The sequence below is a fragment of the Peromyscus maniculatus genome, chromosome 14 (genome assembly GCF_049852395.1).
Source record: "Peromyscus maniculatus bairdii isolate BWxNUB_F1_BW_parent chromosome 14, HU_Pman_BW_mat_3.1, whole genome shotgun sequence".
Lineage (NCBI taxonomy): Eukaryota > Metazoa > Chordata > Mammalia > Rodentia > Cricetidae > Peromyscus > Peromyscus maniculatus.
In genome coordinates this window covers 26,236,156-26,250,461 of record NC_134865.1, presented here as the reverse complement: position 1 = coordinate 26,250,461, position 14,306 = coordinate 26,236,156, and the positions used below count along the sequence as shown (strand labels likewise).

At 36.7% G+C, this 14,306-nt stretch overlaps 1 protein-coding gene across 7 annotated transcripts in view; it reads left to right on the top strand.

The window, feature by feature from the left end:
• The window catches only part of Pnpla8 (patatin like domain 8, phospholipase A2), a 61,424-nt gene that overhangs the window by 34,710 nt on the left and 12,408 nt on the right, over positions 1-14,306 (top strand). For all 7 annotated transcript variants that reach the window (XM_076550732.1, XM_016007820.3, XM_076550733.1 and 4 more), the window contains 3 exons: positions 602-773; positions 5,228-5,285; positions 10,187-10,381. In XM_076550732.1, coding sequence (XP_076406847.1) covers positions 602-773; positions 5,228-5,285; positions 10,187-10,381 — 425 coding nt within the window. The remainder of the gene's footprint in view (positions 1-601; positions 774-5,227; positions 5,286-10,186; positions 10,382-14,306) is intronic.

The window sequence follows — 14,306 nt, the reverse complement described above, 5'->3', positions numbered from 1 at the left end:
ATTTCTTGATAGGTTAAGTAGTTAAGCAGGTCTTTGCCTGCTTTACTCCTCATACCTCAACACTCCCATGTTCCTCTTTAGTTCATTTAGGCAAAGTAGAACCACTAGGTGGCAGCGTGTCCTATTAATTACACCTGGTACATAAAATGGTCTATTTAAAAGAACATCCTAGAATATTTCGTTTCTTTCATCACGTTGATTCTAGGATCTAACTCAAGGAGAAGTTGCTTAATTAATTTATGAATTCTCAAATACAGATTCTTTTACTTGCCATTTCATCTATATATGATCTAATCTAGTATAAAACAACATTTTGATATATTTTTAAATTACTGTCGTCATCATCTTGAAGTCAATGATACCTTTCATTGTCATCTTTTGGGACCTGAAAAGGCCTTTTACGTGTATTAGTCAAATATAAGGGACTTATAAATTATAGTTCTTATTTATACCCATTTCACAGATGAAAAACTTAGGACTCTGAGAAGTGATTTTAGAAAGCATCAGATCTAGAATTTCAGGAGCTTGGTGTCTTAGAGTCATGTGTGATTGTAAGAGCAGTTGCATCACTACTGATAAAGACTAAGAATGTTCTTTCCAGGGGCTATATTAGCGTTCATGCTGGGATTGTTTCACATGCCGCTGGATGAATGTGAGGAACTCTATCGAAAGCTGGGCTCAGATGTGTTCTCACAGAATGTCATTGTCGGGACCGTCAAAATGAGTTGGAGCCATGCATTTTATGACAGTCACACGTGGGAAAAGATCCTTAAGTGAGTTTCAATTCTTTTGAGAATATTTTGGTTATATAGTTTATGCATACTAAAATTTGAAAACTACAGGAAATACAAAGAGTAATATTATTCCCACTAATTGGAAATAACTACTATTACTGTTTTGGTGAGCCATGTTCTAGGCACAGATTCTTAAGTTTGTGTGTGTAAGATCTGCATGTAGAAATTATAATTACCATTTTTGCAATGTGTAAGAAAGTGTGTATTTTCATCTATATGCATGTTTATGTGTGGGGGGGTTCATGCACATGTGTATGTACATGCAAGTGGAAGCCAGAGGTTGATGGTAGGTATCCTTCTTGGCCACTTCACTTTATCATTTATTTATCTTTCATTGTGTGTATGTGTGTGGGCATGCATGTGCTATGGCACACACGTGGAGGCCAGAGGACTACTCTGTGGAGTCAGTTCTCTTCTTCTACCTTTTCATGGAGTCGAGGCATTGAAGTCAGGTGGCCAGGCTTGGGAAGCATGTGCCTTTACCCACTGAGCCATCTTCCCAGCCTACTTTAGTTTTGGAGACAGGGTTTTTGACTAAACCTGGAGGTCATCAATTTGGCTAAAGTGATAGGTCAGCAAGCCCCAGGGATCCACCTGTCTCCATCTCCCATCGCTAGAATTATAGGTCCACCCCTGGCTTATGGATTCTGGGACCTGAACTCAGGTCTTCATGCTTGAGGGCAGGCATTTTATAGGTGGAGTCCTCTCCTTAGCCCTTAATAAGCGCCTTCTTTAAAGCTATGAGGCCATATTGTGCCTAGATTGTATATGTATACTGCTGTTTTTCTTTAATGACTTACAGTTTTTTCTTAAGTCATTACTCTGAAACAGACAGTAATATTCAAATTCCTTCCAGATGCAATAAAATCAAAACTAGAAATGCAAAGTAGAAATTTAAATCACCTCAAACTTATTATCGAAAGCTGTGGAACTTGTAATACATTTAGTGTTTTCTTGATTAGATTTGTGTGTGGCCTGTGGGTGAATGTTTGTGTGTATGGTGTACATGTGTGGGTTCATGCATACACATGTGTGCAAGTGCAGGTGGAGGCAAGAGGTCAACCTCCATTGTCATTCCTCAGGCACCTTCCACCCTTTGCTTGAGACAGAATCCTCTCATGGGTTGGAATTTGGCAAGTAGGTTAGGCAGGTTGGTCCTGAAGCTCCAGGGATCCACCTGTCTCCACCTCTCATCTCACCATTCCTGGAATTACAAGCAAATGCCCAGCTTTCTCATTTGAGTTCTGAGGATCCAAACTCAAGTCCTGATGCTTCACCCACTGAGACATCTCCTTAGCTCATTATGTTTTTTCCATATATTTTGTATAGCTGAAGTTATTTTATACTTGTAGATTTGTATCCTTCCCCTTGTTTTCAATTTTATTAAAACTAGTAGCACCTTTGAAAGACTACACTGTACTTCAGAGTGTGGTAGTATATTTTCTTAACCATCTAGATATTTATGAACATTTACAAAATTTATATTTTTCTTTGTATGGTAGAAAACTAAATTTAAACTTCTGCCAATATTTCAGAATGTATCAGTCTTGTTAAATTATAGAAAACATACTCATATCTCATTTGTTCAAATGCTGTTTTTTTTTTTTTTTTAAATAATGAAACATTAAAGAAAACAACGGGGGTCAGGGATTTAGCTCAGTGGTAGAGCACTTGCCTAGCAAGTGCAAGGCCCTGGATTCGGTCCTCAGCTCTGGAAAAAAAAAAAAGAGAAAACAACAAAAATAACCTATAATCCCATGAAGAACAAAAACTTTAAACATTCCTATTTAGAACTTACAGCCAAACGAGTGTGTGCTTGTGTTCATTTGAGTGTGTATTCCTCCTCCCCACAATAGAGATGATCATGCATGTATCCTGTACTTGCACTTAGCTTCTGTCACAAGTAATCTGTCATTAATATATTTTGAAAGCATTTTGAATAGTTACTCATTATCCATTTTATGACTGTATTATTTTGGGCTTAACATATTTCCTTTTAGAAAAGGACACTTAAGGTGTCTTATTTTTGTAGTTCACAAATGGACATGGACATGTTACATATCAACTTAAGGTTTCTGATATCTTTAAGGAAAATCCTAGACATAAAACTCTGTGTCAGAAATGTTATACATGTTTTAAAAGTCTTGAGAAAAAAAAGAGCACACGAATTTGGGAGGGAAAAGTCATGGTAGGGAGAGGGAAGGCATTGGAGGGCAGGCAATGGGGGTAGATTTGATCAAAACACATGATCATAATGCATGAATGAATGAACTTGTCAAACAATAAGTCTTGAGATATATGTGTGTATATGGCTGAATTGTTCTTTAAAAAATAGACTCCTGGCTTATTCATCAATCCCCATCAATTTTCTATTTTATGAAATATTTTAAAATACCATATAATTTAAGTTGTAAGATATATGAGTTTGAGATTTTTTTTAGTGACCATGAACCTTCTTTATAATTTTTATTACATTCTTTTTGTGAATTTTATGGATATGATATTTTGCTCATTTTCCTATCGGGCAGTGCCCATTGTGAATTTATTAACCATATATTGAAAAAATGTGTTAATTGTTGTTTACATTTATTTATTGTGTATATCTGTGTTTGGGTTTTCATGCCACACTGTTTTCTCTACCTGTGGGTTCCTGCAGGTGAACTTAGATCATGATGCTTGACAATAAGCATGCTTATCTGCTGAACCATCTAATGGGTCCAGAATACTTTTTTTTTCTTTTAAGAACATACTTTATTTATTCCTATTTTTTTTAAATTGTGTGGTGTGGTTTTTGTTGTTGTTTGGTTGGGTTTTTTTGCAGGAGAGGACTATGTCTAAGTTTACTTTCTGTTGCTATGATAAAGCACCATTAACAAAAGCATCTTGGGGAGGAAAGGGTTAATTTGACTTGCCCATCTCAATCACATGAATGAAAGTCAGGACAGGAACTCCAGGCTGGAACTGAAGCAGAGGCCCTTGTGGAATGCTGCTTACTGGCTTGCTTGCTCACTCAGCCTGCTTTTTTATACAATCCTGGACCACTTGCTCAGAGTGGTCTGGGCCCTCCCACAGCTATCATTAACCAATAAAATGCCCCACAGACTTACCTACAGGCTAATCTGTTAAAGGCATCTTTTTAAATTAAAGTTCCCCCTTCCCAGATGATCCTAGCTTGTATCAAGTTAGTATTAATCACTTATGTATAAACAGGTACCCTTTTGTGCACATACAGAGATCAGAAGACATTGGCTACCCCCCTTTGTGATCTGGTGTCTTATATAATAATATAATTATATAGTAATATAATTACTCTCCACCTTATTTTTTTTAAACAGGGCACATCACTGAACCTAAAGGTTGCCATTTTGGCTAGACTAGTTGGCCAGTGAGCTCCTGGGACCCACCTGTCTGTCTCCGATGCAGGATGACAGGCATGTGTGACCATGTCTCACTTTTATGTAGATGCCCAGGACTTGAGCTCATATCCTCTTGACTTAACAGCATATGCCCTGTCCTTCCCCACTGAGATGTTTCCCCAGCCTCAAGAAATATTTTTAGTGAGTGATATTTTTAATATAGTAGATTTACAAATGTTCATTTAACCATGTTTTTCTTGATGATTTTTACTTTGTTTGATGCCCATGAAATTACTTTCTATCCAGAAATCAAGTAAATAATTGTTATTTTTAGTCTAGTGGTAAGCTTTTAAGTAAATTGCCTATCTGAAAATGATCTTGATGTGTATTTGAAATGGTAGTCAAGCTTTGTTTTTTACTCCTTTCAACCATCCAAGTTTCCTTTTTTGTTTCCTTTTTTATTTATTAAAGTACCACATTACATGACAGTCTATGTTCAAGTTTTTTCCTGTTTTTTTTGTTCAACATCTATAGATTTTTAATTTTTAATGAAATAAATAATTTCTCCTCTTTCTCAGAAATGCATTAACTTCTTACTCAATCTTCAAAATGAGTCTTAAGCTCCTTTTGCCACACTAAAAAGATTCCATGGGAAATTATGTAGGAATTATCAGTTATAGCATGACATGTATTTACAACCTTCAACTTATGAAGTCACCCTACCCATTATTGCAGGTTAAATGTTATTTCCTGGTCTTCTGATACTTCTAGGAAGGAATAATTCATATCATTTCTCATGAAGTCATAATACTATTTTAAGATGTTTCAATAAATGTTTAAAATTATAAAGCCAACTGATGAACCATGAAATGTTCTTTTATTTTGTAACTCCTGAGCATGTCTTCATGAATTCACATAATATGTCATTGCTGTGTGGTATGTATTAATTGCATTTAAGCCTCTTGGAGGTTTAAAGTTCTTTTTTGTCTATTGTAGCACTACAGGCAAGTGTATAGTCCTTGATTGTTAAGAGATAAAATAGTTTTGATATAACTCACTTATTCTTGTTTAATAAAGGGATAGAATGGGATCTGCACTAATGATTGAAACAGCGAGAGACCCAAAATGTCCTAAGGTGAGTCTGAGATCTCTTTGGTAGACTGTACAGAAAATATGTATTGTGAGTAATCACAAGGAGAAGCATTTTGGGGAACTTCCTTTAATAGGTGTTCTTGATTCCTTATCTGTAGGTCATTCTATTAAGATACAGGATGTAATCATTACATTGTATCTGTATGTAGTAAAAGTATAATAAAGGTTTATAAATATGAATTGTGACTGAAAATACAGAATATTTTATCATAATTAATTTAACAAAGTCTGATGATTTAAGGAAAATTAAAGTATTTTCTACCTTAGGTTTTTAAAGAGAAGTTGTATGTAATACATAAAATCAACAGGACTATATTAACATACAAATGGAATTCCAGTTTTTAAAAATTGAGTCATTTAGGTATATTTCTATGTAGCTCTTCATTTATTGATTTGTTTGAAACCCCACAATCTTAAATTGCTTTAGCTTGCTTTTAACAGTAGTTGTTTGATTGAGAATTATAATTGATGTGCCTAGGAATCCCGTATGGCTTGTATTTATTTATTCTTGAGTGGCAAGCTGTAAGGATGCAAAATTAAGACACCACTTTCTCTCTTGTTCTTTTAATGTCATCACTCTCATACTTTCATTTTGTGAATAATGTGTGCCTTTGTGGCGACACTGAATTTGTGCAGGATAATGCTGTGGCTTTACTAAAATCATAATGCTTTCAAAGCACATAGAAATAAAGACTATTTGTAAATATACTGTATTAATCTTTAGTGGTTTTTACTGATGATAATATTGTATTAGTTATTACTATAGAATAATAAAGTAAGCTAGACACTTAAGTAGAATGATAGGGCTTCGAATTTTTTACTTAATGTGACTATTAAGTAAATAATCTCACAAATGAAGTAGTTTCCTGAAATGGGGGCTGTGGAACACACTAACAGTTCTCTGAAAGCATACATTTCAAGGGATGTAAAGAAGGCTACTTTGTGAGACCTCATTGTGAAGGCTAATAAGTAGGAGCATTCCTGGCAAAAGGACAAAGAGAATGGTCTATGCAGGGCTCAAAGAGAATTCCAGGAACTGCAAGCCTTCCTGAAGACTAGGGCCCAAGGATCTGAGGGCAGCATGTGGGATGAGACTGGAACAGTAGGCAGATGAGATCACACACTGGCCTTGAAAGCCATGACAAAGAGATGACTCCATTCCTTGGGAGAGGACCCTAGGGTTGTTTTGTTTGAATATTTGCTTCCAAATTGTGGAAATTGTCAACTTTTGGTAAAGGAATAGATGTGAACATGGGGAAACTCAAGCCCTATCCAAAGGTTCTTTGTTGTAATAAATAGAGCAGTTACCTATAGGATTTTTTGTCCTCTTTTCTCTGTACCTAAGTTATAGAAAGACTCTCTGGATTTTAGTAGCTGGCCAGCTGGTACCCATAGATGCCAAGAGTCATGAATTACTTACAGAAATTTAGGATAGGGTCTTTCTTCATTAAATGAGAAAGCAAACAGGCTCCTGGATGGGCTTGGCACAGGATAGAAAAACTTTGGCCTGTAATTTGAAAGCTTTGAGAATTTGTGTAGAGCTATGCTCTGGCTTTACTGAAATGACATTTTTCTTTTTCTCCATTTTTCTTTCCTTGATTCTTTTTCCTGCAATATATCCTGATTACAATTTCCCCTCCCTCTACTCCTCCCAGTTCCTCCAAACCTCCCTTCCCTTCTGGATCTACTTCCTTTCTGTCTCTCATTAGAGAATAACAGGCTTTTAAGAGTTAACAACCAAATATAACAAAATAAAATATAATAAGGCGCCGAGCAGTGGTGGTGCACACCTTTAATCTCAGTACTTGGGAGGCAGAGCCAGGCGAATCTTTGTGAGTTCAAGTCCAGCCTGGTCTATAAAGTGAGATCCAGGACAGGCTCCAAAGCTATACAGAGAAACCCTGTCTCGAAAAAACAAAAACAAACTATATATATGCAAATTCCATTACATCAAGGTTGAATAAGGCATCCCAACAGAAGGAAAAGAGCCCCAAGAGCAGGCACAAGAATCAGAGACCCACTCATTCAAGTACGCAGTAGTCCCATAAAAAATACTAAATTGAACACTATAATATCTACAGAGCATCTGGTATAGACCATGTAGACCTTGCTGTAACTTTATATGAGCTTTGCTAAATTGACTCAAAGAGCCTTATTCTCCTAGTTTCCTCCATTCCCCTCTGGCTCTTATACTCTTTCTCCTCTCTTTATTACTCTAGTTGGTGGTGGAACCTGGGAGAATGAACCTTGGAAATGAGGCAGACTAAAGTCTCATGCAAAAGCCAACTTTATTCAGAGCATCAGACAGCTTATAACCTGAGGTTTAAGAAAGGTCTCCTGAATAAAGTTCTCATGAGTTCAAGCTATATATAATCACAAGGACAAGCTGCACGTGACAAAAATATGATTTTCCATAGAGACATATAAACAAATAATAACCAATTGTAATGAATAATCCCAAGTAAACTCACTCCTATCCACTACACTGGGAGGGGCACATAAGCACATCCAAGAACAACCCATGTTATGGAGGAACAGAGATTGCAAGACTCTTGTCTTGTTTACTTGGAGTTTTCTCACAAGGTCTCAGAAATCTCCTCACTCAGCTTCATTCATGGACCATGTTTCTTTCTTTCTTTTTTTTAAAGATTTATTTATTTATTTATTTATTTATTTATTTATTTATTTATTTATTATGTATGCAGCATGTATGACTGCAGGCCAGAAGAGGGCGCCAGATCTCATTACAGATGGTTGTGAGCCACCATGTGGTTGCTGGGAATTGAACTCAGGACCTCTGGAAGAGCAGCCAGTGCTCTTAACCCCTGAGCCATCTCTGCAGCCCCCATGGACCATGTTTCAATACCTCCTCTTCTGATGGATTCCTGAGCTCTGAGATTTGATGGAGACATCCCATTTAGAGATGTGTGTTCCAAGAACTCACTCTCTGTCTAATGTCTGGCAAGGGTCTGCATCTTTTCCTGTCTGCTTCAGGAGGAAGTTTCTCTGATAATGACTGAATAAGGCATTGATTTATGAGTATAGCAAAATATGATTAGGTGTCATTTTTTGATACTTTTTTCTTTTAGACCATTAGTCTTTGGTTTTGCTCTAGGTCTGTGGACTATCTAGTGTCTGGTACTTGATCAACCAAGCAGTGAAGGATGTGGCTTCTGTCTTGTGGAGCGAACTTGAAGTCAAATCAGACATTGGTTGGCTACTCCCAAAAGTTCTGGGACACCATTGCCCTAGCATATCTTGCAGGCAGGACAGATTGTAGTTCAAATGTCTTTATAGGCTTGGTTAGTGTTTACCTTTCTCTTTTGATAGCCTACAGAGTATCTTCCCACACCAAAGACACCAGAACATAGGGGTCAAGGCTCCATATAGGCATCAGTTCAGCTGCTCCATGTTCAATGAGTTATATGGGTGTTGTCCTTGGCAGTGTCCGCTGCTGTCAGTTTGGGGAGAGCAACCCACTGTCTTAGCAACAACCTGGATTGCTTGGGGATTTCCATGGGACCCCTTTGGCCAACAATTCAACTGAATGCAACCCAGTCCCAGTACTGGAGTCCTCATTTGGTGACTTGAAATGGCCAGTTGGGACTTCATATTCCCCATTATTAGGAGACCTCATTAGGATCGCCTTCATATATTTTAGGAAGTTTCCATTGCACTGTTTCCATGTCATCCCTTAAATGTCCCATCTGTTTCTTCCCACATTCCTTCCCTTAACCCTTTCTCCCCTCCCTCTCACTTACTTGATCTCCCCATTCCCATCCTCACCTGCCCCCACCATACCCATAAAATCTATTGCCCTCCCAGGGAGATCCATGCGTCTCCCCAGTCCTTTCCTCTATAACTAACCTCTCTGGGTCTATGGACTGTAGGTAGGGTGATTACCATTAATTTAATGGCTAATATCCACTTATAAATGAATACATGCCATTTATCTTTCTGGGTCTGGGTTAACTAGCTTGGTGTGTTTTCTTCTAGTTCAATCCATTTGCCTGCACATGTCCTGGTGTCATTTTTTTAACAGCTGAGTAATACTCCATTGTATAAATGTACCATATTTTCTTTATCCAATCTCCTGTTGAGGGACATCCAGATTGTTTCTAGTTTCTGGCTGTTATGAATAGATCAGCAATGAACATGGCTGAGCAAGTGTCCTTGTGGTAGAATGGAGCATCCTTTGGGTATATGCCCAAGAGTGGTGTAGCTGGGTCTTGAGGTAGATCCATTTCCAACTTTCTGAGGAGCCAAAATACTGATTTCCATACCGACTGTGATAGACTCTCAATGTATTTTTGTGAAATTGTAATATTTTCAAAACACACAAAAACAGAGTAATTTGTAATTGACATTGAAATATTACTTTTGTTGATCTTTAAGTATTTGCTAATTGTTGACAATATTGCATTAGTTGTTACTTTAGAAATGTGTACCATTCTAAATCCTTTTAAGTAAAGTCATACACTCAAATGCATCTTTTATTATTGTTCTCATCTAATATATCTCAAAATTGTATCATAGCTTATATCTTTTTTACCTTTGTTTCTCTCATAACAAACGTGTAGTTTCTTTGAGTATTTTGTGTTACACACTGATCTTGTTGGTCTTGTGGATATATATAATTAATAGTATTCAGCTGGCCATGGCAGTTCAGACGTGTAATTGCAGCACTCAAGAAGTTGAGGCAGGAAAATTGCCACAAATTCAAGGCTAGCCTAAGTTTCATGGTAAGTTTTGGGCCAAGCAAGGCTGCAGAATGAGGTTCCCTGCCTTTAAAAAAATTAATGAATAATGATAAATAGTATTTAGTTTTTAGAGATTCTAGACACTGTGTTTAATAGTCATATTGTTTACTTTTTAACTCTCTAGGTAGCTGCTGTAAGTACCGTAGTAAACAGAGGACAAACACCCAAAGCCTTTGTGTTCAGGAACTACGGTCATTTTCCTGGTGTCAACTCTCACTATTTAGGAGGCTGTCAGTATAAAATGTGGCAAGCCATTAGAGCCTCCTCAGCTGCTCCAGGCTACTTTGCAGAATACGCGCTGGGCAATGATCTTCATCAAGTAAGTTGATGTGTGGCTGTCTTTAAAACTTGTAAGTACTTGAGTCCGCACTAGAACAGGGAGGGGGTGTGTGGGAGGGTTTTGAGGGAGGAAAGAGAAAGAGGAATGATATTATAGTCTCAAAAAACAAAAAAAAATTTTAAGTCACCAGTTATTAAATATCACTGAACTTCACAAGGATCAACAAAGAATTCTTTCGTGTTTTCACATATGTCAAAAGATGTGTAATTCAAGACACTTTTATTGTTTTGTTTTGTTTTTTAATTAATAAGCCTTCTGATTTGAGAATTTGGAAACTTGAAAGTTAGGAAAACTTTTTCTATTCTATATTGTGTGGTTGATAAACACAGTACCTGTGTTGATGGAAAATGAGATTGTGTGCATAAACTGTATGCCAACATGATAAAAACTGATAGATTTCCTGCAGGTGCAAGTCATCTATGTGACAGTTTTGAAGAGAGAACTCTGAAGGCAAGGAGGTTGTCACATAATAGTAGCACTCACTAAGCTAGTTCTGAGCTAGACAGTGCTTCATATGTAATGTCTCATTTATTACTTGTTGCTACATAGGAGACAGAGCTGTTTGCATTTTACAAATAAGAAATTAGTGTCTTCAGAATTGTTGAGAGATAGACCAGAGACAAAGCCACAAGTTACAGGATGCTGTCTCTAACTATATGGTTTCAAGTTTATGGTTGAATTATCTGGAAAGTTGAATATTGCTGATAATTCTTTATCTCTATAGGTTCATTTACTTAACTTATTCCTATGTCCAGTTTTTCACACTATATAAAAATCTGAATTCATAGCTTATACTAAATAGTAAAATTAAAGCAGATTAAAGCTTTTGAGCTAACACTTCCATCATATGTATTTTTATAAAGGCTAAATTTTCTTGTGGCTTCCCATTTACAATCAGTCTTAGTTGAAGGAATCATGAATTCTGACTTTCCTCTCTAATCATTGAAATGTATGCATACTCTTTATGATAATCAGTTGTGAGAAAAAGTTTAATATTACTGCAAGAACCTTCAGATAGCATTCAAAGCCCATGCATAGATCTTCTGTATGTCTGTTGGCTATATAAACATGAAAACTTTCTTATAGAGTATTATAGTTTACATCTATCAAAGTTACAAAATTTAAACTATTTTTCTCGGTTTTATTTTACATTTTGATAAAATAACATTCTAAAATGTTAGTCAATTGTCCTACATTCTTTTAGTTTTTAGAAGTAATATAATCTTTGTAGTTAAATCACAGTTCTTTTATCTTTATAATTATTCCTAACTATTTATTTTGAATTATATAAAGCACTTCCCCTTCTGTTTTTTTTTTTCTTCTACTCCCTCAGGGCTAGTCTTGAGGGTATTTTTGTTTCTGATATTGATTCAAGATTTACTAACCAGATACAATTTTTATCTTAATATGTATTTTTTTGTCCATATCAATAACTTCCTCCTTTCTTATATTATTCTTACTATATCCTAAGTAAAAAATAATTTAATATTTAAAAATATTATAATGTTTATAAATTGTAACTTTTAATATAATCATCATATTTCATGTCTTTAATAAAAAGTCACGTATACACAGAAATGTTCTCATTATCATCTCTTCCTCCCTCACCCCATCTTACTATGTAGCCAGGACTTAGGACTCACTGGTCATTCCAGGCTGGCCCTGATACCACATTCCTCCCACCTCAGCTTTTACTTTTATATAAGGGGAAGCAGGTCTAAATGTTCCACTAACTAAAGTGCTTTAGTCGTTTCTTTTCTATTTTACATAGACTAGTGATACTCTTTTTATGTTTGACCATTTTTATACTGACGACTATATTCTCTCAGTTTATTTTGAGCTACTGATAATATAACTAACCAGTGAACTCCAGAAACAATGACATATTTATCTTCGGAAGAATATTCAAATGGAATCTAATATAAGACCTTACTTAAGTAAATATTTTATTTTAGTTTCCTTTTGTAAATCTTGAGGAAGAAATAGGATAGTTATCTCCTCAAAAGATAAAAATATTTTATTCTAATATATGAATGATCTTGTCTGCCTAAACAAAAGAAAACTTGGAAATAAGTAATGTTAGTCTCTCTTTCTTAACCTTTAGAAGCTGCCAAAGACAACATTAAAATATAGTACCTCTATAAATTTCTCATAATAAAGTCTTTAAATTTATATTGTTATTTATAATCTCATTTAAAAATAGCCATTAACTGTCATGTCTACAGGTATCTCATTTTGGTTCCTTCATATCTTTTTGGAGGCAGGTAGAATATAAATTATGGAGTGGGATGTGGTGTTGCCAGACTTCAATCTCAGTAGTTGGAAGGCAAAGGCAGGTGGATCTCTGTTAGTTCAATACCAGCCTGCTATACATAGCAAGTTCCAGGACAGCCAGAGCTGCACAGTAAGACCCTGGGGGGGGTGGTGTGTTGATGGAGGGCGTGAAGGAAGAGAGGGGAAGATGGGAGTTGAGAAAGAGGGGAGAGGGAAGAGAGAGAGAGAACAAGTATAAATTATGGATTAGTATTCTATTTGAACAATTGCTAGAAATATTGCTGTGCTTACGAGCATTAAATAGATGACTAAATTTTGCCTTTGACTCCAAAAAGAATAATTATGGCACTTAAAATTTGTATTACTTGCTCTGGAAAACTGTGCTTTAGTTTTATGTCAACACAGGCTACAGTCATTTATGAAGAAGACATCTTAATAAAGAAAATGCCCATATAGGAGTGGTCTGTAGGAAAGTCTATAGGGCATTTTCTTGATTGCTGATTCATCATTCATCATCTTATAGAATATTATTTTAAGCTGTGTTACTTTTGTTTATATTGCATTTGTTTAACTCCATGAAGCTGTGTTACTGTGCCTTTCTAAAATACCCGATGGTCTAATAAAGAACTGAATGGCCAATAGCAAGGCAGAAGAAAGAGGTGGGGCTGGCAGGCAGAGAAAATATATAGAAGGAGAAATCTGGATGGAGGAGAAAAAGGAAGTAGCCACAGAGAAGGATGAGGACTCCAGGGGCCAGCTACCCAGCTACACATAAAGCCACAGAGTAAGAGTAAGATTTACAGACGTACGAGAACGGGAAAAGCCCAGAGGCAAAAAAGGTAAATACGGTAAGTTAAGAAATGGCTAGAAACTAAGCCAAGCTAAGGCCAGGTATTCATAATTAAGAATAAGCCTCCATGTGGATTTATTTGGAAGCTGGGTGGCAGGCTACCAAAAAAGAGCAAAAACAAACAACATTATCAAGCTGGTAAGAGTAAACCATTCCCTGGCTCAGTTGTGTTTAGCCTACTGGCTATGGGTGAGATAGGACCTCTGTTGGTCTTTTCTGTATGGAACACACAGATTGCAAGCCCAGTGCCACTTTGAGATCTTTGGCAGCAATTAACCATGAAGCTCACACACGATTGAGTCGGTATGATAATGAGTATTCAGAGATGGGTAATACCTGGGGGGCACTCACCAACCTAAGACAGAGCACCTGTGTGGCCTGGGCAGGCGTCTCCATGACGGGTAAGGTGACCTGCTGACGTCCCACGCAAACCGTCAGAAGCTCATTTTTTAATAAAAGGGGGACCTGCAGGGCCCTGGCCCCCATTTTGGGTAACTGTTGCCTTGCTTGTGGACCTTGACCTTGATATCCTCCCAGTGCTAATTCCCTGCCAGGTTCCACCCTCCTGAATGCTTAAGGGAAGTTCCTTGTTTGTGTATCCTGAATAATGGGCATTAACAGCTTAGATGCAAGATTGTAAAACATCAGTAGCAAACTTCTGCCCTCCGGAGTCCTCCCATTGTGCTGTAAGCCTGTATTTAAGACCTCCTGCCCCCTTCAAGAAATGACATTCGACATTTAAAATTATATATATATATGTGTGTGTGTGTGTGTGTGTGT